At 37.3% G+C, this 22,695-nt stretch overlaps 1 protein-coding gene across 7 annotated transcripts in view; it reads right to left on the bottom strand.

Moving 5' to 3' along the window:
- fat1a (FAT atypical cadherin 1a) overlaps window positions 1-22,695 on the bottom strand; it is a 158,473-nt gene that overhangs the window by 30,193 nt on the left and 105,585 nt on the right. For all 7 annotated transcript variants that reach the window (XM_052035519.1, XM_052035490.1, XM_052035499.1 and 4 more), the window contains 7 exons: window positions 20,208-20,418; window positions 13,871-17,941; window positions 10,794-10,990; window positions 6,258-6,411; window positions 5,643-5,876; window positions 2,552-2,941; window positions 2,180-2,394 (listed from right to left, as the gene is read on the bottom strand). In XM_052035519.1, the coding sequence (XP_051891479.1) occupies window positions 2,180-2,394; window positions 2,552-2,941; window positions 5,643-5,876; window positions 6,258-6,411; window positions 10,794-10,990; window positions 13,871-17,941; window positions 20,208-20,418 (5,472 nt within the window). The remainder of the gene's footprint in view (window positions 1-2,179; window positions 2,395-2,551; window positions 2,942-5,642; window positions 5,877-6,257; window positions 6,412-10,793; window positions 10,991-13,870; window positions 17,942-20,207; window positions 20,419-22,695) is intronic.

Genomic DNA, 22,695 nt, shown 5'->3' on the forward strand with positions numbered 1-22,695 from the left:
AAATTATTTAACAGTAATGTCATTAATAGTTAATAATAAAAATGGCTAACACAAATGTTTTTCAGCAATATAATTGTTTCATTGTACTGTTACAAACTGGGTTACTATTGGTGAATGTCCCTTTAAGATAGAGCATAGTGGTGTGTGTTATGACAACAGAAGATAAAGAACGTAATGACGTTTTTGAGGCAGTCAGTCGGGGGAGAGAGAGAGAGAGACCAGCCTGCTAGTTTCTCTATCAACGGATGAGAAACAAATACTGTGCCTGTTACTACAATCCACGTATGGATTTTTGGAGTAATCCGGTGGAGTCCACTTTGTCGTTAACCTGTAGAGGGAAACAGGTATTTGTGTGGACGGCCACGTCTCGGATGCTTTTTGGGGTGGCAGATACTTCGGAACAAAGCAGTGGAGTTCACTTTGTTGTTGACCTGTAGAAGGAAACAGGTATTTGTGTGGACGGCCACAATTCGAGAGCCTTTAGGGGTGAGGAAGAAGCGGTGGAGTGGTCACTGCTGAGTAAACACTGAGGTGGCGTTTGGGTTCCATCGTGGAACAGTTGGATTTCGTAATTACTCTCTATTTTCTCTCCAGTTAACGGTGGTTGTTGAAGAAGCCTTTGACCACGTTTCACCTTATGGCTTGTTGAACTGAAACTTTAAGAACCATTCCTGGACTTGGAGTTTGGGAATTTGCCACACACACACACTACGAGTTTAGTTTTTGGGGAAAATGTTTAAGATTTAACATTTTTACTTCCAACATTCTAACATTTTTACTTTTATTTTTCTTATTATCATAAGTAGTTATTAATAAAGTAGTCTTAAACACTTATACAAGACACAGAGTGTTTCTCTTGTTGCTGGTTCGTAACAGTACAAGACAAAGCATCAACTTTATTAATTAAAAAAGAAAGAAAGAAATAATTAACATCCAAAAGCTCACACATCCTCGTATCTATCTTCCTACTCTGCTCTGAATGGCTTTTTTTCCTCAATCTGCTCCCAGGACTGGATCAGAGCAACAGTAAAATATCAATTTGCTTTACACACTTATCTTGACCCTGTCAAAAATCATGGGTCACATTTACTGACATAATTGTGGCAACTATTGTACCAGGACGTGGAAATCACTAGGGAATTTGACATACATTTTGTGGGACCCTGTGCTGGAAATTCTAAATTTTACAAAAGCAACAGCCAATAATTACAGTCCCTTCATTCATTAGTGTCAAAAATAGAAAAATTAAATAATTCAAAGTGCATCCTACTTAGACAGAAAACATTTGCATCATTTAATTGAAGCTTATGTTTATTGGAATATAAAATTATCTATCAGGAACAGTTAGACAATTAGTCCTGCTCTACCCACAATTCATGATTAATTAAGTTATAATGAATTATCCTCCTCTGCCACCTGTTCCACTACTTGATACAAAATTTTGTTTGGCAGATAATTGAAAAGGATATACCATTAGGTATTTTTCTAGCCTCAATTTGTTTCTCTATCATTATCAATGCAACTTGAAAGGTGCCCAATGACAGTAAAAGCACCATTTCTTAAAGCCTGTTTCACATAGCTACTATTGGATCAAAAGAGCTTCATTGTTTAAAATTGTGTCTTGCTCAATATTTATGAATTACTGCTTGCCCCCACCCCCGATCACGTTTGTTATAGTTCACCTCATTTTGCAACACGTTTCCCTCAGTCCCCTCCCCAGAAAATAAAACTTATTTCATTTGAGTCGCTCTCTGTAAATCACTCTGGTTACTCTTTTCTGTATCCTTTCTGTTACACCTATTCTTTTTTGTTCTTCTAAATACTTTATTATTACTGTTTATACTGAGGAGGTAGCATCAAAGAACATAAAGGAATAGTGATAAATACGAGACATTGAAACAAATTCCTGCTAATCAGAGTGGGAAATATTTAGAATAAGTAATGCAGTACTGATATTTTTCAAAATTAAGTAATCAATTGTAATATGTATCAATTGTACATATGTAATTATAATATGTAATATGGAATCAATTGTAATATGTACTTTAGTTTGTGCCAAATCACATCTTTTAAAAAAATCTCCTATTTTTGAGTTCTTGTTAATGTCTTTTCTCTAAGCTGTTAAAGTATCTTCAATGTTTAAATGGAGAAGGAATATCTGAAAAGTGTTTGAACATACTGTAACAACCAGCTGTCCCAGAGGAGCATCTTCACTTATCACTGCCATGTATACATCGTGACTAAATTTAGGAGTGTTGTCATTGATGTCTGTCACATTAATATTCACTGTTGCCACATCATTAAGTGAAGGTGTTCCACCATCCGTGACTTCAACTGTCAAATAATATTCATGAGATGTCTCAAAGTCCAGACTTGAGAGCACAAAAATGGCACCTAATAGAAATCAAATGGCAAATTAACAGAAAAGAAAAAATACATTGTAATAACCTTACAGAAATTAACTTGGTGAATGTTGTGAAATATTCAATGTATTATTGCTAAGCAAATTATTTTCAATTTATCCACAATTATCATATAGGTAAAAATATACCTGTGCTTGGATCAATGCTGAATTTCCCATGTTCATTGCCACTAATGATGGAATAGGTAATCTCCGCATTGGCCTCCACGTCCCTGCTGGCTGCAAATACCTGAAGCACCTCAGTTCCCAAAGGAATATTCTCGGGAAGTGTTGCTAGGTACTCCCTATGCTCAAACACAGGTGGGTTGTCATTGATGTCCAACACAGAAACCAGTACAGTACATACGGATGACAGCTTCTTCAGAGCTCCCTGATCAGTGGCCTTCACAGTAAGACTGTATGAAGCTTGGAGTTCTCGATCTAATGGTTTCTCCAGACTAATAATTCCAGACAACTCATCAATGGAGAAGTGATCGTTTGCTGAATCCGTAAGTGAATAAAGCACCTTACGATTCAAGCCTGTTTTAAAATTTAGAAAAAGGGTTTTATCAATATCATCACCCCAATAAATAGTCTGTTTAAAAAAAGAACTATGTTTCCAGTACATAATTTTATTCTCTCAGTGAAAATAAAATTCATAAGTTTAACAAACAGAAATGACCAACTTGCATAGGCTTAAAGGCTTGACTATTAATATTTTAAAATTTACAATGTACTACTTGATTTTTATATACTCTTATAATGTTATACATACACATATAACAGATAAAATATGCTGACTGTGCACTATACTTAGCATCCATCTACCCCTAAATGTAGAAATCCAGGAAAACTCATTCAGTTTTAGCAAACAATCAAATTACTGGAAATACAATGAAGTCAGTAAAAAAAAAGAATCCTTCATCTGTACATTTTGAGAAAATACCCCAACATTTTTAAGACGTTGTGAGTCTCTAAAACTTTATTTCATTCTTAATGAACAGAGTATCTTATTTTTCAAAACAAAAAAAGTGCACACATATTTGAGAACACAACAGATAGCTTAAACATGATACAGGTGAATAAGGATTTGGTAAATCAGGATCAGTGACACTTAATGTATGATGATGTTTCTTACAGAGTTTCTTTTTCAATTTTGTTTCTTTTTAGAGTCTGTAACACTTTACAACATAATCTTAATGTAGATAATTGCATTGACTGGTATGCAAATTTCAACCTTTATGATTGTGGCGAGAGCTTAACATTATTTTGAAGAATATACATCAAATCCTAGTGAACCAGTTATAAATTGCTATATTATATATATGTATGTGTGTGTATATATATATATATATATATATATATATATATATACACACACACATACACAGAGAGAGAGAGAGAGACAAAGCAAGATATGATCTCACTTTATGTCTAAAGTTAAAAGAAAATTATTTTAATGCATTTTTAATAAACTGATATTTAAAAAAAATATTGGTAAAGATACTCCAAAATTGATACATCTTGGATGGTGACCCTAAAGCTTTCTTTCATTATTAATAAATTGTAAATATAAAAGACTTATGTTGGTTATACTACCAAGATACATTATTTAAAGATATGTTGAGGGACTTTGATGTATTATTCAACAATTAATATCAAAATTTATTTTGAATTGTTTAATTTGCACATTTATAGAATAGCTACTGCTGAAATCATTTCACATTTACTAAAAGGACTAGGAAGTTAACAATGTGGATAAAATCAGTGCTGAAACCACATGATTAACAATTTATTCTGGATTCAGGCAAATATTATTGGCGTTCATTGTTCCTTCGGCACTCAGTCTGACTGTTTCATGCACAGAATTGTATCATGTAAAATACAGTTGATAATGTACATCATCAAAAATTACAATCAGCACAACTGGCTAACAACTGGCATTCATAGTGGGCTTTCACCTGCCGAATTTGCCTGACTCAACTCCTAAGCTTCTGACTCCAATACATTTTGATGGTCTTTCAGTGACAGACTCCTGCATTGACAAGAACTCATTATTCATGCTTGTACTCTACCTTCATATCCATTCCATTCACTATAATTCTATTAAAGATACAGCTAAAATGAAGTGGAAGAGTAAGGTTTTTCCAAGTCCTATTTGCTTGCTTGGAGTATTATGTACTTAACTAGGACAATGGCAGTGTTCCCTTTTCCAAGCAGTCGTATAACAAATGATCACGTACAGAAATGTTGCCATCTGTAGTCACTTTGAAGTAACTCAATAACTTTAGAACAGTACTCTATTCAGATCTTCAAAATTGTTCCACCATTCAGTGATACGACGGCAGATCGATAAATGCCTTTGAACCATATTCTGATAGCCTAACCTAATAAAATTTGGGAAAGTTCATAAATCTACTACCTTATTACGAATATATTTATTGATTTCACTCTTGTTTTGCTTGATTTTAAGATTGTGATTTTGTGTTCTGAAAATCTCCAGAGGAAATAATTTCCTGGTATCTGCTCTTTCAAATTCTCTTATACAACTTTGAATACATCAAAAATATCTCCTTGGCCCTCTAAACTCAAGGAAACACAAGTCAAGTTTATGGAGACTATCCTCAAAGACTGATTTTTTTGACCTGGTACCGTATGTGTTGCTCCCATCCAAGACCATGCTTGCCTTCCTGAGGTGTGGTGTCTAAAACTGAATGAAAAGTTCAAGATCATATCTAACCAAGTGAACCATGGCAAGGTCATATCAAGCAATGGCTTGCTTCCTCTGCATTGCAAAATTTTAAAATAAAGGGTATATTCCTTTAGCACTCCTGTAATGTGAAAAATCGCTTAATGTATGCATTATTCACAAGCACAAACACAATATTAATATAATCTGGCTAATTTCTACCCCTATACAATGCCATTAATCATTACAGCAGGAGTCAATATAATACCTATTCATCAATAACATACCGATTGCTGACAATCAGTTTGTATTCTATCAGATTAACCTAGTTCCAGAATATTCACTACCCATGATCCAGGCACAGACACAAAAGCTGAAGATAGGAATTCTGTTATTGTATTTATGTTATTGGGAAGTTCTTTTTCCCCACAGATTTTTAGATAAAACATTCAGTGTAAAGTATATCTGGTAACAATGTATAAATTTTCTTAGTCTCTGAGGGACTATGCTATAACAAGACTGGTAATTTAATACCACTGGACGGGATCATACCTGCATCTGGATCAGCGGCTTGAACTCTTGTCAGCAATGTTTTATTGGCTGTGTTTTCAAAGACGGATACAGTGTATGGATCAGATGAAAACACTGGTGCATTATCATTCACATCCTCCAGCGTAATAACAATATCAGCCTGGCAGAAACGGCCTCCTCCATCAATAGCTTTGACCAACAGATTATAAACTGCTTGCTGCTCGCGGTCAAGTGGAGCTAATGTTTTCAATTCACCTAATATTTAAGTAAAATACAAGTTATTTACAGAAGTAGCTATTTGATGAAAAAGTTTTGCTTATAAATATTAATATTTGACATTTATTTGGCCTCTTAACTATTTTACAACTAAAAAAATTGTTTAGTTGTGTAATCTCCAGCTAGCTGACGAAGCCACATGATTTAATAAAAGTACTGTATATATTTCTTAATCTAAGCCCATATTTTCCACTCCATAAATTAACAATTAATTTTCTGGATACCAAGATTTCCAGCAATAAAAGTCAATACGACTGTGGAAAAAGGATAGTTCGTAGTGTATCCTCCTGGAATGTCAAGCATGCAAAATAAGCAAAAGCATCCTTTCTTTCTGTAACTGAACCGTACACATTTTCTCACCAGTGACAGAATCTAATCTAAATTTCTCTGCCCCAGTTCCATGGAGTGTGTAAGTGATTTCTCCATTTGAACGGATATCTGCATCTTCAGCCAAAACCACCAGGATTAGTTTGGCAGAAGGAACATCCTCCGCAATGGTCTCGGTGTATAATGTCTAAAAAGAAAATAAGGTACATTTTATATCTTCTTAGTGGTTTTTCATCCCTGTGCCACACCTGTCAAAAAACCTCGTAATAACAGATTTAAACAAATCCCTCTAAATATCATGATTTTTATAGATCATGATTGACAGTGAATATTTTAAAAGCCTACTAAAATATATTATTTTTCTTTATTTTTTTATTTTCCCCAGTTAACCTTTATTCATCTATTTATTTCACCAAACCTTCACCTTTAGAGTATAACTGCCACTGGTACCATGGCGATGTCACTAAAGATCTTATTGTGACATTTGATATTTTTTAAAACAAGTTACTCTATATTTTTAAACCATGTTAGTGTTCCATGACATTGCACATGAAAAGTTGTGTTTGCCTAAGAATTGGGACAATTAGGACTGAAGAGTGGGGAACAATTGGACATGCACGTTAATTCAGTCTTTATTTTGAAGTTATTGACTTTGTGATAATGTATATACTTTAATTAAATTGTGGGAATTTATAGTGTAAGCTGGTTACGAAAAAACTTGACCAGTCATATTTGGACCCCCGGCAGTAATGATACCATGCTACGCTGTTGCTGAGAAGGTAAATTACTTATTAGATTTTTATTTAGTGGTTCAGGCATTTCAATTCGAATCTGAGCACAACAATTTGTTGTGGAATATCTGGAAGTTGATGCAGGTATAAAATTAGCATATATGTATCCATTAATTAACATAATTTGACATTACTGTATAATCCAAATTCCATGAAAACTTTACATAGTGAGCTCCATAAAATTATGGTCACGTACTTCAAGCATATATGCTAGGGAACAGACAGGTTTTTTAATACGGATCAGTATAAAGTCATAATATAGATGGAACAGAAAACTGCAAACACGTGTGAATTTATGTTGCTTGTTGACCTTTTGATGAAATAAGAGTCTGACTTCAACAAGGCTAAGGACTGTATCTCACAAAATTGTTTGGTCATAAATTGAAGTGTAATAATTCTGACCTAGTATGTATCATTTCTGGAACATGGTGTACAATTTTGGGAATCTACCCTCGAAAACACACAATGAATTTAAATGAGATCAGATTACAGTCTAGAGGATGATTAGACAATCCTTCAGATTATAACTGACCTCATTTACTTTGATGATCAAGAAGGTCCTCAGTGAGAATTGCTGATAATGAAGAAAGCAACTACTTTGCAAGTGACATGGTATATTTTTGTACGGAGATATAAAATTGAGGTGTCTTAAGAAACTAATGAGAACATCTGCAAGGCACTGGAAACTGCATAAATTGTGCATTTAACAAAGTAAGTCTTCTCAAAAAATTGAACAATATTTGACACCTTACGGGCAGATGACTGAAAGCTTATCATTGCATTTTTGAAGTATCTTAAAGGAAAAGGTACTGGGAAGGAATTTCAGAGATTAAAGCCTTGGTGGAAGAATTAAAATTGAGGGTACATAGGAGACCAGATTTGGAGGAATGCATCCAATCTGGAAGGTTGTAGGGATGGTGAAGATTACACCAGTAGGGAGGTGCAAGGCCACTGAGATATGCTAAACTGGGAGTCTGGAGTAAATGCAAGCAAGCTAACAAGTAGGTGAAATAGGTGGCATGGGTTTGGGGATTTGAGCTACTACAAAATTGTGACTCCAGTTTACAGGATGGGGAAGGAGTAAAAGAAGGTAGGCTTTAGTATAATTAAATCTAGAGGTAACAATGGAGTCAATATGAGGTGAGACAGTAGCTGAGTCAGGCAATATTACGAAAGTAGAAATAGGTGCTCTTGGTGACGGTACAGATGTTTGATGCAATTCTGAAGGCCACTGTGGAGTCCAAGCTGATGCCAAGATTATGAACGCTTTACTTTGGTCTCAGACAGTGTCCAGGGGAAGAAGTGGTAGCTAAGGGACAAGAGCTCATTTCTGGTTCTGCAAAGTCATAGGCTCAGAATAGTTGGAGGAAATTTCTACTAAACCAGCACTAAATGTGGGACAAATAATCTGACAATGCAGAAATAATGTGGGAGTCAAGGAAGGTGAGGCAGAGTGGATGTCAATGAACCTATGGAAACCAATAAATGATTTCATTAAATTTTGTCAAGGACCAGCCAGCTGGTTAGAAATTGGAAGGGCCCAAGTTAAATCCTTTGGGCAGATCAGAAGTTATTTTAACAATTAATTTACACCCTTAAGGAGAAGCTAAAGAAATAAGAACTAAGGAAGACAATTCAAGTTGATGATAAAGATTAAACAGTGATAGGGCTTATTTTCTAGCATGAAGCTTTTTTTAATTACTTCTGAGACATGTAATAATGTCCCCTTGAAGCATAAGATTGATTAATGATCAGAACAATAGTATAATAATAGAGCATAGCATGATTTTTTTCTTTGAGCCAAAGGGAATCTCAATACATCAGTGTAAAGTGAATTTAAGAGCATTAGTCTTGCTGTAACACTGCCTGAAGCTGCTGTGAGCAGCTAGCTGCCTGTGGCTATTGCTGACTGACACACAAGTATACACTAATATGCCAAATACTGGCCCAATCCTCAATGCCAAGACCCTGTACAACATAATGTCATTACACTGGGGGTTCAGAACAACAGTTACCTCTGATCCTCATGGCTGTTCTTTGAGCTTGACTCAAAGGGTCTGTAAACAGACTTCCAGCTTAGTACTGTGGAATTACCTTAAATTCACACAATACTGTTAGATACCATGAGGAATCCAATGCTGGAATGTAATTGGGAAATCACTGGCAGAAGGGTGCCAGCCAATTCAGGTCTACCCTATTTGTGTGGGAATCCTAGTGAAGGCAGTTGGGAATGTGCCCTGGCTATTAAGCCTATTGCATAAACATCGGAAGCTTGCTGCAGCAATCATTACAGACACCACCCTCGAACCCCAACATTTCCAAAATGCCCAGCAGAGGACACTACACCACCAGAAATATCCAAATTTAGTTTTGAGCTTGATTTAAATATCACCAGTGATCTCACGGGGCCACTGTAGTGCATCACACCAGATGGGGTGGGCAGAGTGGAGTCTGGGCGTGGGGGCAGGAGGTTCTCAGTTCCGTGCCTCAAGATAGTAGCAGATGAGAACTGTTTTGTGGACCACTCCTCCTCTTCCTCTGCCTCTCCAAAACTCAAAACTGGAAATTTGTACACCTTTTTTTTAAAAAGGTATCTCTGGTAGTTGGCTTAGCATTTCAATTGGCACAGGACTGTAGGTTGCATATTTAACAATTTGGTCAGCCTTGAATAACTAGAAGTCATCTGAACCAGCATAGTGCCCAGTGCACCTTCAGCATGCAACAAACACAACAATTTGCAATGCAAACTTGGAGCTCTAACAGCAAGTTATCATTGTAATATCACATAGCCCTGAATCTTATTTCTCCTTTTGGCTCAGAAATAGATTATTACCTGGTACTAAATAGACTAAAATGCACTTTTACAAGTTAAAACAAAATATGCTTGCCTAACATCAATATTTTTTCTTGGTTAACATCAATTCAGAATAAAAATGGTAGGCACTGGGACTGTGATCAGAAAGTCAATGAAGACAAATAAAAAGTTTAATGCAAACTGGGAGAAGAATATTAGAATGTAACTTTTAACCGGAAGAACAACAGTAGTTAGGAGCTATGACTCAAACTGCACAGAAACAAAAGTGAAGAATTGTGTAACTGTCAATATGCAACAATGAGCCAGATGCTTAAAAAAGTGCCGTGGTTTAACTTACTGTTACAAGGCTACATACAGGTGTAAGAAAACAAAATGGTTGTTTTTGTCACGTATGCTATTAACTCTCTATGAATCCTATCCAACATCTTGTTTACAGAATTACTCTCAGCTGAGCAACATCATCTGCTTTATACATCTGATGTTTGTCCCTGAACCAGATTTGATATTTCCTCTCAGGCTTAAAATCCTGAACTTTCCTTCATTTCTATTTCTTGAAAAACTAAAATCTACAAAATAACAAAAGCTAAACCCTATTAAGATTGTAAGATTTCAAGGAATACACTGTTTAAAATAAAACTTAACTGGTACTCATTCAGAGAAAATTTGAGGAGAAGCTTTTTTTTAACCCCGTGTTTGAATGTGGTTGCATAAAATACGAGTCACTAGCACTGACACAGTCAAGGGAAATATAGATAAGTGCAAGAGGGGAAAGGAACACATGCTTAAGTGCAATGCTGCTTAAACCTTCAATAAGTAAGAATTATTCCGCAAAGACTTAAATATGCTTGCATCAATATTTGTCTCTGTTCTTTTTGGTGTTCGGTTATAATAATGGAGAAAGGAATTTTATGCAAACATTACATAATTATGAAATAACTGACACCAATAAAGGTGAACACTTACCTTTTCGCAAATTGGACTGTTATCATTTGCATCAAGGACTTTAACTTCAACAACTGCTTTGGCTACTAAAGTCCCATCAGTAGCTGTAATGTTTAAAAGATAATGATCCTTCTTCTCTCTATCCAAAGGCTTCCTGACATAAACTTTCCATTCATTCTGAATGTGCTCAATGGCAAATTGTCCCAGAGGATCACCACCTGAAAATTAATTTGAAATCATTATTAAAGATCACTGACGTACTACCTTGTTTATAAACAAAATGCACAACAGAGCCACTGATTAATCATCTGCATCTGTTAGTAATTTGATCTGATCTGATAAAAATCAAAGGAGAAATTTTGAAGCATATTGGAAACATTTATACAGCAGCTGCTGTTGCATAAATTTGTGAGTAGTTAATCTAGTTAGCTACCATGAAAGTTTCAGAAATTTCAAAGCAACTGAGCCTAACAAGTAAATATTATTCCGAGAATGTTTCTGATGGCCATCCAGCAAATGCTGGTGCACAAGCCCAGCTGCTGAATTTCAGCAAGTTATTTGACTGTGAAGAGATTCACTGCCCACTCTAACTTCATGGCCAAAGATGCAAGCATAAGCACTTTGTGATTAGGGTGTTGTTGCATGAGGATACACAAGAGAGTTACTGGTAGTTAGACCCATGATTCAATTTCACTTTCTAACTCAAATGCAGTAAGGCAATTGTCATCCCAAAGCACAGACTGGGACTCAGGCATGGTCACCTGGTGTACACAACCAACTGCTGAATATATCCTACGTGCCCTTGAAAAGTTATTGGAAGGAAAAACTTGATAAATAAATCAGAAAAGGCAATTATTTCCACTGCCCAAATGTTCTTTAGTATACTAGTGGTGACATTAAAGCAATAAATTCCTTCCACCTCTAATCTAACGTAAAATAGTGTTTATAGTTTTTAAAACTAGTTGAGAGTATTTTCCCAATTTTAGATTCCAACTACAATTGCTATAGAGAACATGACAAACCAAATTTGTCCTGTCACTCTGTAATTTTCACTTAGGATCATAACAAGACAGACAGTTACGCAAGATTATTTAAACCTGGGGATGCACCATGGAAAAAGGATACTAAATTAAATAAGTTTACCTGGCCAAGTGCCTTGAAGATAGGAGGCACAGTTAGTAATATAACTACAGGCATATTGCTGCCCATACAAATGAACTTCAATTCCCATTAAAGTCCTCTGTACAAATCAATTACAATTCATCAGTAACACTATACAGACACTTTATACCTGTTTCAATAAAGCATCCTATTGGAAATGTTCCAATAAGCAAAATTCAATTAGTAATCAGAAAAGGCTAACAGGCCAACGTTCACGGGATCAATCCAATTTAGCTTAACCTTCATTGGATAAATATTAAAAAGTTCTATAAAATGTAAATCTAGAATGAAATAATATCAAAAGGATACCATATCAAAAATAATTTGTAATTCAGAATCAATAGATAAGTAAACACAATATGTTTCCAAATTAGTAGTGGGGTTAATAGGCCCAAAGCTAAGCACTCCAACGACCATTTGTCATTGTATGATTTTGGCAGCAATTTATGGGAACATCTAACATATGGTGAAGGAACAAAATACTCCATATTTTCAATACAAATGTTCACCGTTAATCTAATAGAAGACTAAAAAATTAAACACCGAGAATAAAAAAAGTCAGTGGAAAGACAAGTGCTGAAGCAACAGTTTGACCGGCAAGAAAAGGGAGATTTTGCCAACTTTCAATTTTGTCCTAAACAGATCTGAAGTTTCAGAAAACTATTCAAGGTACAGAGATCTCTAACATTCTTTTACTTTGTCAAAAGTAAAAAAAACTAACAGATATGACATACAAGAGCCTGGAATTTTCTGTAATAACATTGCTAGTGATGAATACTACAAGTACACAGAGCGGTCTGCACTGATATTGCATTAATGAAGTGATACCATACTTGCTGGCAAAGTAATTTTAACATACCAGAATAAGTTCAGAGCCAGGCACAGTATGGAAAATGGCCAAAATAAAATCTCACAGGAATTTGATGCTATTTGGGCCAGGAAGTGTTTAAAATAGACATGCATGAGTTGAACTGAGAGACAGAAACAAGCACAAATTATAGTGATTTATCTGAAGGGCTTTTTATGGATGTCTGGTTAATTCCAAGAGAGAAAAATGACCACACCCAGCCTACCACCACTGAAGATATACAACACAGAAACCAAAGCATTTTAGTTTCAATGCCTCTGAAGGTTGTAATTCCAGTGCTATTTTGGATTTATTTGGATATTAATAATACACGTATACTTTGTGATTACTAAACCACAATCACAAAACACAAATCATGATCCGAATTTCATATAAAATAGGCTGCATTCAGATTGCGTTTTAAGGTGAAGAGCAAGCAACATGCTTCAGCCAGAGATAATTAACTTCAGCTGTTTCACACTGAGCAAGTTACCTAAAACACTATCACAAATGTACAACCGACTAATTTTTAAAACAGACCATGTGCTGGCAACACAATTATTTCTCAATTTAAGTTATAAATCACAATTCTTGTGATTGAATGATAATAACAAACCCTCCTGTGTTATCCTGGAATGCTTCAACTGGCTTCTGTAAACATGGGAGTACAAAATGAGGAAACCCAATTTCATGACTGATTTTAAATAGGGGAAGTAAGCAATGTACATTAGCTGTTAGTAAGGGTCACTGCACACTGCTAAACTCCAGAAAATCATAGAATGCCTTACAGTTTGTCAGAACTTTCACATCCTGGAATCTCTGCACAATAATTATTCATCAAATTTTGACCGCATCATTAAACTAAATGAAAATATTTGCAGAGTTTTGTACAGCCAAAGCTGACAACTTGCACGGAATTGTCTTGTGGTTTTGGACAAAGAAATTTAAATATATGAATTTAGAATTCTCTGTCTGATTATGACAATTTTCTTCTACAAGAAAGCTACATTTAGTTTACACATATATTCTTAACACAAGAGTTAACATCCATATTGGCACAATAAATAAAATACTTTAGCATAGTTCTCACCTGTAATATAACAGGTAACTTGTCTATTGACTTCTTCAGTATCAGCATCTGTAGTACTCAGTATAGCGATCACTCCACCAGGTGGGTCATCTTCACTCACAGTCCCTTTGTACACCTCAGCAGTAAAGCGTGGAGGATTGTCATTCACATCAGTGACGGTGATGTCCACTATTGTAGAAGCTGACAACTGTACCTGTTCTCCATGATCAGATGCCACCACTATGATACTATATTTCGTCTGTTTCTCATGGTCTAACTCTTTGAGGGTTGTTATCCAACCTGTTTCACCATTGATGGTGAAAAGATCTAGCACATGATCAAGATCCTGAGACTGAGCTAAGCTGTAAGTCACCTGGCCATTCACTCCAGAATCCAGGTCTGAAGCTTTTACTTGAATTACTGTGGTTCCTTCAGGCAGATTTTCCACAACAAAAGCTTCATAAGGATTTGAATCAAAAACAGGTTTGTTGTCATTCTCATCTTTTACTTGAATACTTACATCCACAGAAGAAATTACCTCATATTCCTCAAAATGATATTGTGCCAGGACTGTAATCTGGTACCATTTGGTTATTTCATGATCAAGAGATTTTTCAGTTTTCAGTTTCCCAGTATCACGTTCTATAGCAAATATTTTATCCATGTTGCTTTCAGGAGTATTTCCTTTCACAAGACTGTAGATCAATGGCTGATCACTTTCTGCTCTGATCAAATCAATCACAGTTCCAATGCTCATTTCCTCAGAGATGGCGAACGTGTAGAAGGGTTCTGGGAATACTGGAAGGGGAACTTCTGGTTGGAGTATTCTTACATAGACAGGGACAACGGAATCTAGCTGTGGAATTCCACCATCTTTAGCTCTGACGAAGAAAGTATAAAAATTATTTTCTAATCCAACTAGGCTTTCTTTGGTGCTGATGATCCCAGTAAATGAATTAATTTGAAAGTTTTCTTCAACATTGTCAGAAGCAGCTTCAATGGTGTAGACTATATCTGCATTGCTACCTTCGTCAGCATCAGAAGCTACAATTCTAATGACTGAAGATCCCTTTGGAGCATATGACCCAATGTTTACCTTATACTCTGCAGCTCGGAACTGAGGTACATTATCATTTTCATCAGTGAGTATCACATTGACATTGCAGAAAGCCACTTTGCCTCCACCATCTTTTGCCATAACACTGATAGTGATCACCTTCTCTACTGGGTTTTCACGATCCAATTTCTCTGAGGTGAAAATTTTTCCTTTTTGATCAACAGAAAATTTATCTCTTGCAAAGTCATTAACAATGGAATAACTTAAGTGTCCATATTTACCAGAGTCTCTATCTGATGCCCTTACTTCAATCAAAAGGGTCCCAATTTCAGAATTTTCAGCCAATTCTACTTCATAGTCACTTTGATCAAAAACTGGATTATGGAAATTAGCAGTCATAATGTTTACCAGAACTTTTGCTGAGCTTCTAAAAACACCGTCAGATACACTTACACCAAGATTATAAACTGCCTCCAAATTCTGCTTGGGTAGGTTTGCAATAGTAATAATGCCCAACTTGCTATCTATTGCAAAATTCATACGATCGTTGCCTGACACAATTGAGTATCGAAGTTTGTCCACGTCAGAAGCATCTGCATCAGTGGCTTGCACATGTGTTACAAAATGCCCCCGGGTTATGGGCTCACTTACTGATGCTTGGTACAGCAGTTCATTGAACAATGGTGGGTTGTCATTCAAATCAGTGACGTGCAGAGTCAGAACAACATCACTACTAAGTTGCGGCTTTCCATTATCCAAGGCTCGAACAAGGAGATCATACTTCTGAATATGCTCATAATCAAGCATCCGTGCCGTTAAAATGAGGCCACTGGAGCTATCAATGTGAAAATATTCGGAGCTTTTGGTCTCATCTTCTACTAATTGGTAGTAAAGGACTTTATTTATACCAGAATCTGAATCTGTAGCAGTGACCTGAACCACTGATGTACCCACCACAGAGGCCTCAGACAGAGTAGCAGTATATTTCCTCTCTGCAAACACAGGAGGATTATCATTAACATCTTCCACCACAATATCAACAAACACCTCAGAGTGAGATCCTGTCAGCGAGTCTGTTGCTCTTATGGTCAACTTGTAAGCGGGATGTGTTTCAAAATCTAATGCGCTAATGACATTTATAACTCCAGTGTTGAAGTTGATTGTGAACTGATTGAAAGGATCTCCATCTGTGATACTGTAAATTACACGGGGACCTTCTGGACTATTAGCCTGTACATATACAACTGGAGTATGCAGCTGAATATTCTCAGGTATTTCAATACTGTAGAATGGTTTTTCAAATACAGGCATGGCTTTGTTTATAACAGTGATGGGCACTTCAACTTCTGCAGAAAGTGATATCTCCCCTCCATCTTTCACAACAACAATAATAATATACTCCATATTTGACAGGTTGGGTTCAAAATTCTTCTTTAGGGATATTTCCCCTGATGATCCTATCTGAAAATGTTCATGGTGTTCTTTGAGATAATAATAAACTTCTCCATTTTTACCAATATCCTTGTCTATAGCAGTGACCTGGCGAATAACATGGCCTACTTCAGCATCCACTTGGACAACGGCATAATAAGGCAGGTTGACAAAGATTGGAGCATTGTCATTGATGTCTTCAACGGTAACCTTCACAACCACATGAGCCACTCTTGATGGATTCTTTTCTTCACTAACTTCAACCACTACATCAAACACTTCCTGCTCTTCACGATCAAACGGAATTCCTGTAGTTGCAAGAACCCCCGAGGTGCGACTTATTTTAAACTTTCTATCAGGATTAAGAATATGGTAAAATAATGGCTCATTCATTTCATTGCCCAATGTAGTAATAATGGCTATAGTTTTAACCTCTGTAGAGTTTTCCTTTACTACAGCAGAATATGAACTTTGAATGAATTTTAGATTGCTTTCTTTGCTTTCTTTTATATTTATTCGCACTGAAGTTGTACTTGAAAACCTGCCATCGCTAGCTCTAACTGTAAGTTCATACCGGCTTCTCAAATGGGTAGTGTTCTGCACTGAGATAAGTGCTGTCTTTGCATCTATGGAGAACTTCTCACCTATGTTACCATCGATTATGGAATAAATTAGATCTGCGTTTGAATCAGAATCTGCATCAGTTGCATCTACAACAGTCACCTTCACGCCTTTATACGTTGGCACAAGAAGAGAGACATCATACAAATCCTGAACAAAGACTGGAGGGCAATCATTTACATCAATCACGTGAATGGTAACATTTGCGGCATGTTCTGCAAACAGTTGTGGGTTTCCACTGTCATGCACTTGCACGGTGAAATGAAAAATATTTGTCTGCTCATAGTCTAGTTTCTGCACTGCACGAATGGCACCCGTGCTGGAATCAATAGCAAAATATTTCTGGGCAGATGGCTCAGCAATTTGATAAAACAGAAGAGCGTTGGATCCTTCATCAGCATCTGTGGCTTGAATTACCAGTGGAGTACTTTGTTCATTCAGAACAACACTGTTGATGTGGGCAGCTTCACTAATGATTCCAACATACTCTGATTGAATGAAAACTGGCATGTTGTCATTTTCATCTCGCAGCTGTATCACAACAGTGATATTAGTAGATAACCCAGCCATATTTGTAGCTTGAACTGTAAGTCGGTACAAAGCCAGTCCCTCATTGTCAAGTGCCTTCTGAGTAATGATGACTCCCGAGTTAGGGTTGATGTTAAATCCACCATCTGTATTTCCATCTTTTATTTCATAAACAATAGATGACTGACTGGATGCAATTATCAGGGTAACAAAACTACCAATGCTGGCTCCTTCACTTATCTCTGTATAGTACTCTTTTACTGCAAACTTGGGTGCTGCATTATCGGAAATGGTCACAAAAATGCGAACAGCAGTAATAGCACTCATTGGAGCACTTCCTCCATCAGTTGCTTTGACAATAAGTTCATATTGCCTCCGGGTACTACGATCCAGACCTTTTGCAACTGTAATAGTACCCAGCACTGGATCAATGGCAAAGCTGTTGCCAGCATTTCCTGTAAAAAGCAAATAAAGATTAACAGCTTAGTAAAACATACGGGAATGGAATATTAAAGACATATTATTAACATTAATTCAACAGGATAATAATTTGTGTTGGGGCATAAATGGCAATTTCTGCAAAGCATTATTCTCAAACCCAAGAACATTTGTTGGTAGAAATTCATCTAAGTCAGTAGTGTCACTATCATCATTTAGCAGTGTCAGCACACTAACATACTCTGCTCTGCTTCCAAAATTCATTCTACCATCTTAAGTGGAACAAAATTTAGAACAGAATGTAATGCACTTTCACTACTTTATAGTACGGTTAGTGTTACCAGCTGGGGATGTGTTTCCAGATGCTGATGACTTATTGACTCAGATGTCTAGGCATCCAAGTGACTGGGTCTCTGTATTGGTTAATGAGGGACTTAACACACTCTTTCCACTCCCTCCTCCCACCCACCTCAATTGCTCTGAGCACTTAGGCTACCTGAGAGGCCTGGCAGACAGAGTGGGGCAGAATAAGATAAAATATCTTTATTAGTCATATGTACATCAAAACATACGGTGAAATGCATCTCTTGCATAGAGTGTTCTGGGGTCAGCCCGCAAGTGTCGCCACGCTAGCATGCCCATAACTTCCTAACCCATATGTCTTTGGAATGTGTGAGGAAACCAGAGCACCCGGAGGAAACCCACACAAACTACTTACAGACAGCGGCCGGAAATGAACCCGGGTCGCTGGTACTGTAATAGGGTTATGCTAACCGCTATACTATCGTGCTGTGGAGATTTCTCCAACTGCCCCACGATTGGCAGATGTTAACAACTATCTCCCAAAGGGCATCTTGTAAGGGCTTTAAGAATTACTCATTTGGTGGCAAAACACAAGAAACTCTTAGCAACAGATATAACAATTACTGTCCTCACTTAAGATGGAGTTTTGCAGAGGGCCAGAAACATCTGCAGAAAGCTTAATGGCCAGTTGCAGATATGCAACTTAGATGCCTATGTCATAGGCTTAACCAATATACAGAGGGTGTAATTCCTTCGAGGAACAAGTAATCGCGCACTGCTTGGCACAATGGACTGTTAGGCACCTTTTAATGATTGTAAATGGACACGGCACAGTCCAATTTTGAAGGCCTGTGCTTCTTCAGTCACAGTTTAGAGACTTTTTTTTTGTAAACTACAGTCTCTACCAATTAACAAAGGACACTTTTAACACTGTTTTTGAAGCCCATCAAATGTGATTTGCAGCAGACAAGCCAGCCTCTAAGGTGTGCAATCTGCTTCAAAGCTCACAACTCTAAAGAGCTGACAGACTGGCCACATTCTTAAAAATAAAAATTCTTCTTGCTCCACTACACAAATATCAAAGTAATTCATAATTTCTCATTCTTTGTTGTACAATATAAAGACTGAATTTAACAAGGAATTCTGACTTAATACTTCACTACTCAGTAGATGTTTTCACTTCAATATTTTTGCCTTTCATGCAAAATTCAAACCACGCTAGACATCGAAGGAATGTGTTTACAATATGCTGAATTCAGCATTCACCATATTTTCCCACCCCCAGTATTACTGTCCCTTGTATAAAATACAATGCTGGGAAAATAGAAAAAATGCCTCTATAGGTTAATAATATGTCAATGAGAAACATTGTGAAACAGTCCCATTATTTTTACAGCTATTGACTTTCTTTTCCTGATGGAAACAAGCCCAAACTCCCTACACAATGTCAACAAGTTACAAGGAAGTACCCATCAAGAATCACAGCTCACTAGTAAAAATCCAAACATGAAAATTCTTCCAGTATCCTGACATTACCATGGGAAGGAGGAGGAATGTCAGGGAGATGGGGGCTGATTGCTGAATGGTGAGGCAATGGAATGGAATGCCTGGCCTACTCTGGACCAAACCTGAAAACTTCGTATACTTTGTTTCCATTCCAATCTCACATAATATTTCTTGTGCTCATGCTTAATGTTTAAGTTTTTCCCAATTTGCACATTTCTTCCCTATTGACTTTTTCTTTCCTAGTAGTTCTCCATCGAACAGTTAACAGATTGTTCACACCCACTAAATTCCTTTAATTGATCGTTTACTTTCCGTTCCTTTCTACAGACTTGTCAGAGTCCTTAGTTATTCTTTTGGTTTTGCACCTGAAATATTAGCCTGTCTTTTCCTTTTGCTGATGTCAACTGAAACAAACATTTCTTGTTTTACTCAATTATCAATAAATTGAAGTGTCACACGAGGGAAAATCATTACCCGACTCAATAGTGTATGTAATTTCTGCATTTTGGCCCTTATCTTTATCCAGTGCTGTAACCTGAAGTACTGCTGAGTCAACTGCAGCCGACTCAAACACACGACCGGTGTAGGAAGAGCTGGTAAACCATGGTGCATGGTCATTGGTATCTTCAACATTAACAATGACTCTCACATAATTACGCTTGACAGGAACATCTTGATCTCGAACCTTGGGGAAACAAAACAAAAAAAAAATCAATATATAATTATATTAATGCTAGAACATGCACTTGATCACCTCTTAACTCTTATCCTTAAAGTCAAAATAAGGTCAAAATGGATGACATTAATCAACAGTCTTTTTTTCCATGATCTTATTTTCAAGTCAATTGTAAAGAAAATCAAGTGAAGAATGAAATTGTCCATTTTGTACTTTTACGAACTTCACCCCAAATTTGAACCAAAAGCAGCAAAGATTTTCAAGTGTTAATATACATCTGACTGGAAAAAGCAAATGACAACATTGTTATACAAAAGCAGGATATGTGGCAATGTATCTCTGCCCAAAAGGACATCTGGAAAAAGACCTTCAATTTGAAGAGCACATAGGTTAAACAAATAATAGCATGAAAAGGGAACTGGTGAGCATTCATAGCATTGCTATACAATGATAGGCAAATATATATGCGCAAAAAAAAACAAGAAAGGAACCTGAATTAAAGATTGGGAGATTATGCAAATCCTGAGTTGCATCATGATTGGAGAGGTAATTTGTTGCAGCAAAGGATTCAGGGGTCCAAATAACGTTCTTAATCTGTATTCTTATTTTCAAGAGAAAATAGGAACAAAGAAAACTGGAAAGTGGCACCAGTGAAGCCCCAGATATTCATCTGGGGAGGGGAGGTGGAAGTAGGATGAAACACCTAGAATTGGTGCTATGACAATGGCAGCTAAACTAATAACTAGTTATGTACATTATGAATCACCTATAAATAGGTACAGTATATAGGTATACGTTGCTATACGACCAAAGATGCCTTCCGAGTCACACATGCTCACTTTGGTAAATCGGACCACCAGGCTGTGGTCCTCCTCCCTGCATACAAACAGAAACTGAAACAGTCGTGCAGTGCTGGTCTGGGGATACAGTGAGTTTCTATGCGACTGCTTCGAGTCAGTGGACTGGTCCATGTTCAAAGGCTCAGCTGCCAGCCTAGATGAGTATGCCACACCATCACAGACTTTATCAGCAAGTGTGTTGAGGACAGTGTACTAAAAAGGACAATATGGGTGTTCCCAAACTGGAAACCATGGATGAACTGGGAGATCCACTCCCTACTAAAGTCGAGGACTGCTGCACACAAATCTGGTGATCCTGAACTGTACCAGAAATCAAGATATGACCTCAGGAAAGCTATTGGGAATGCCAAGAGGCAATATCGACTCAAAATAAAGTCCCAGACCAGCCATCAGTTATGGCAGGGCTTATGTGCTATAATGAGCTACAAAACAAAGTTGGGCTGCATAGGTAACAACAACCTATCCCTCCCTGATGAGCTTAACACATTCTATGCGTGTTTTGAACAGAAGGGAAGTGGATTGTCACCACCCACCCTGACAGCCTCCAATGCAACTGAACCCGTGGTCACCGTCGAGGACGTAAGATCAGTCTCCTGGAGAGTGAACTCGAGAAAAGCGTCTGGCCCAGATGGTGTCCCTGGCCGAGTGCTCAGATCTTGTGCTGATCAGCTGGCGAGAGTATTTGCAGACATAGAACAGTACAGCACAATACAGGCCCTTTGGCCCACAATGTTGTGCCGACCTTTAAACCTCGCCTAAGACTATCTGACCCCCCTCCTCCCACAAATCCCTCTATTTGAAATTCCTCCATATGCTTATCTTGTAATCTCTTGAATTTGACCAACATACCTGCCGTCCACCACCGCCCCAGGCAGCGCATTCCATGCCCCAACCACTTTCTGGGTAAAAAACCTTCCTCTGATATCTCCCTTGAACTTCCCACCCATTACTTTAAAGCCATGCCCTCTTGCATTGAGCATTGGTGCCCTAGGGAAGAGGCACTGGCTGTCCACTCTATCTATTCCTCTTAATATTTTGTACACCTCTATCATGTCTCCTCTCATCCTCCTTCTCTCCAAAGAGTAAAGCCCTAGCTCCCTTAGTCTCTCCTCATAATCCATACTCTCTAAACCAGGCAGCATCCTGGTAAATCTCCTCTGCACCCTTTCCAACGCTTCCACATCCTTCCTACAATGAGGTGAACAGAACTGGACACAGTACTCTAAGTGTGGTCTAACCAGAGTTTTACAGAGCTGCATCATTACCTCGTGGCTCTTAAACTCGATCCCTCAACTTATGAAAGCTAACATCCCATAAGCTTTCTTAACTACCCTATCTACCTGTGAGGCAACTTTCAGGGATCTGTGGATATGGACCCCCAGATCCCTCTGCTCCTCCACACTACCCAGAATCCTGCCATTAACTT

This window comes from Pristis pectinata, chromosome 2 (genome assembly GCF_009764475.1).
Source record: "Pristis pectinata isolate sPriPec2 chromosome 2, sPriPec2.1.pri, whole genome shotgun sequence".
NCBI classification, from domain to species: domain Eukaryota; kingdom Metazoa; phylum Chordata; class Chondrichthyes; order Rhinopristiformes; family Pristidae; genus Pristis; species Pristis pectinata.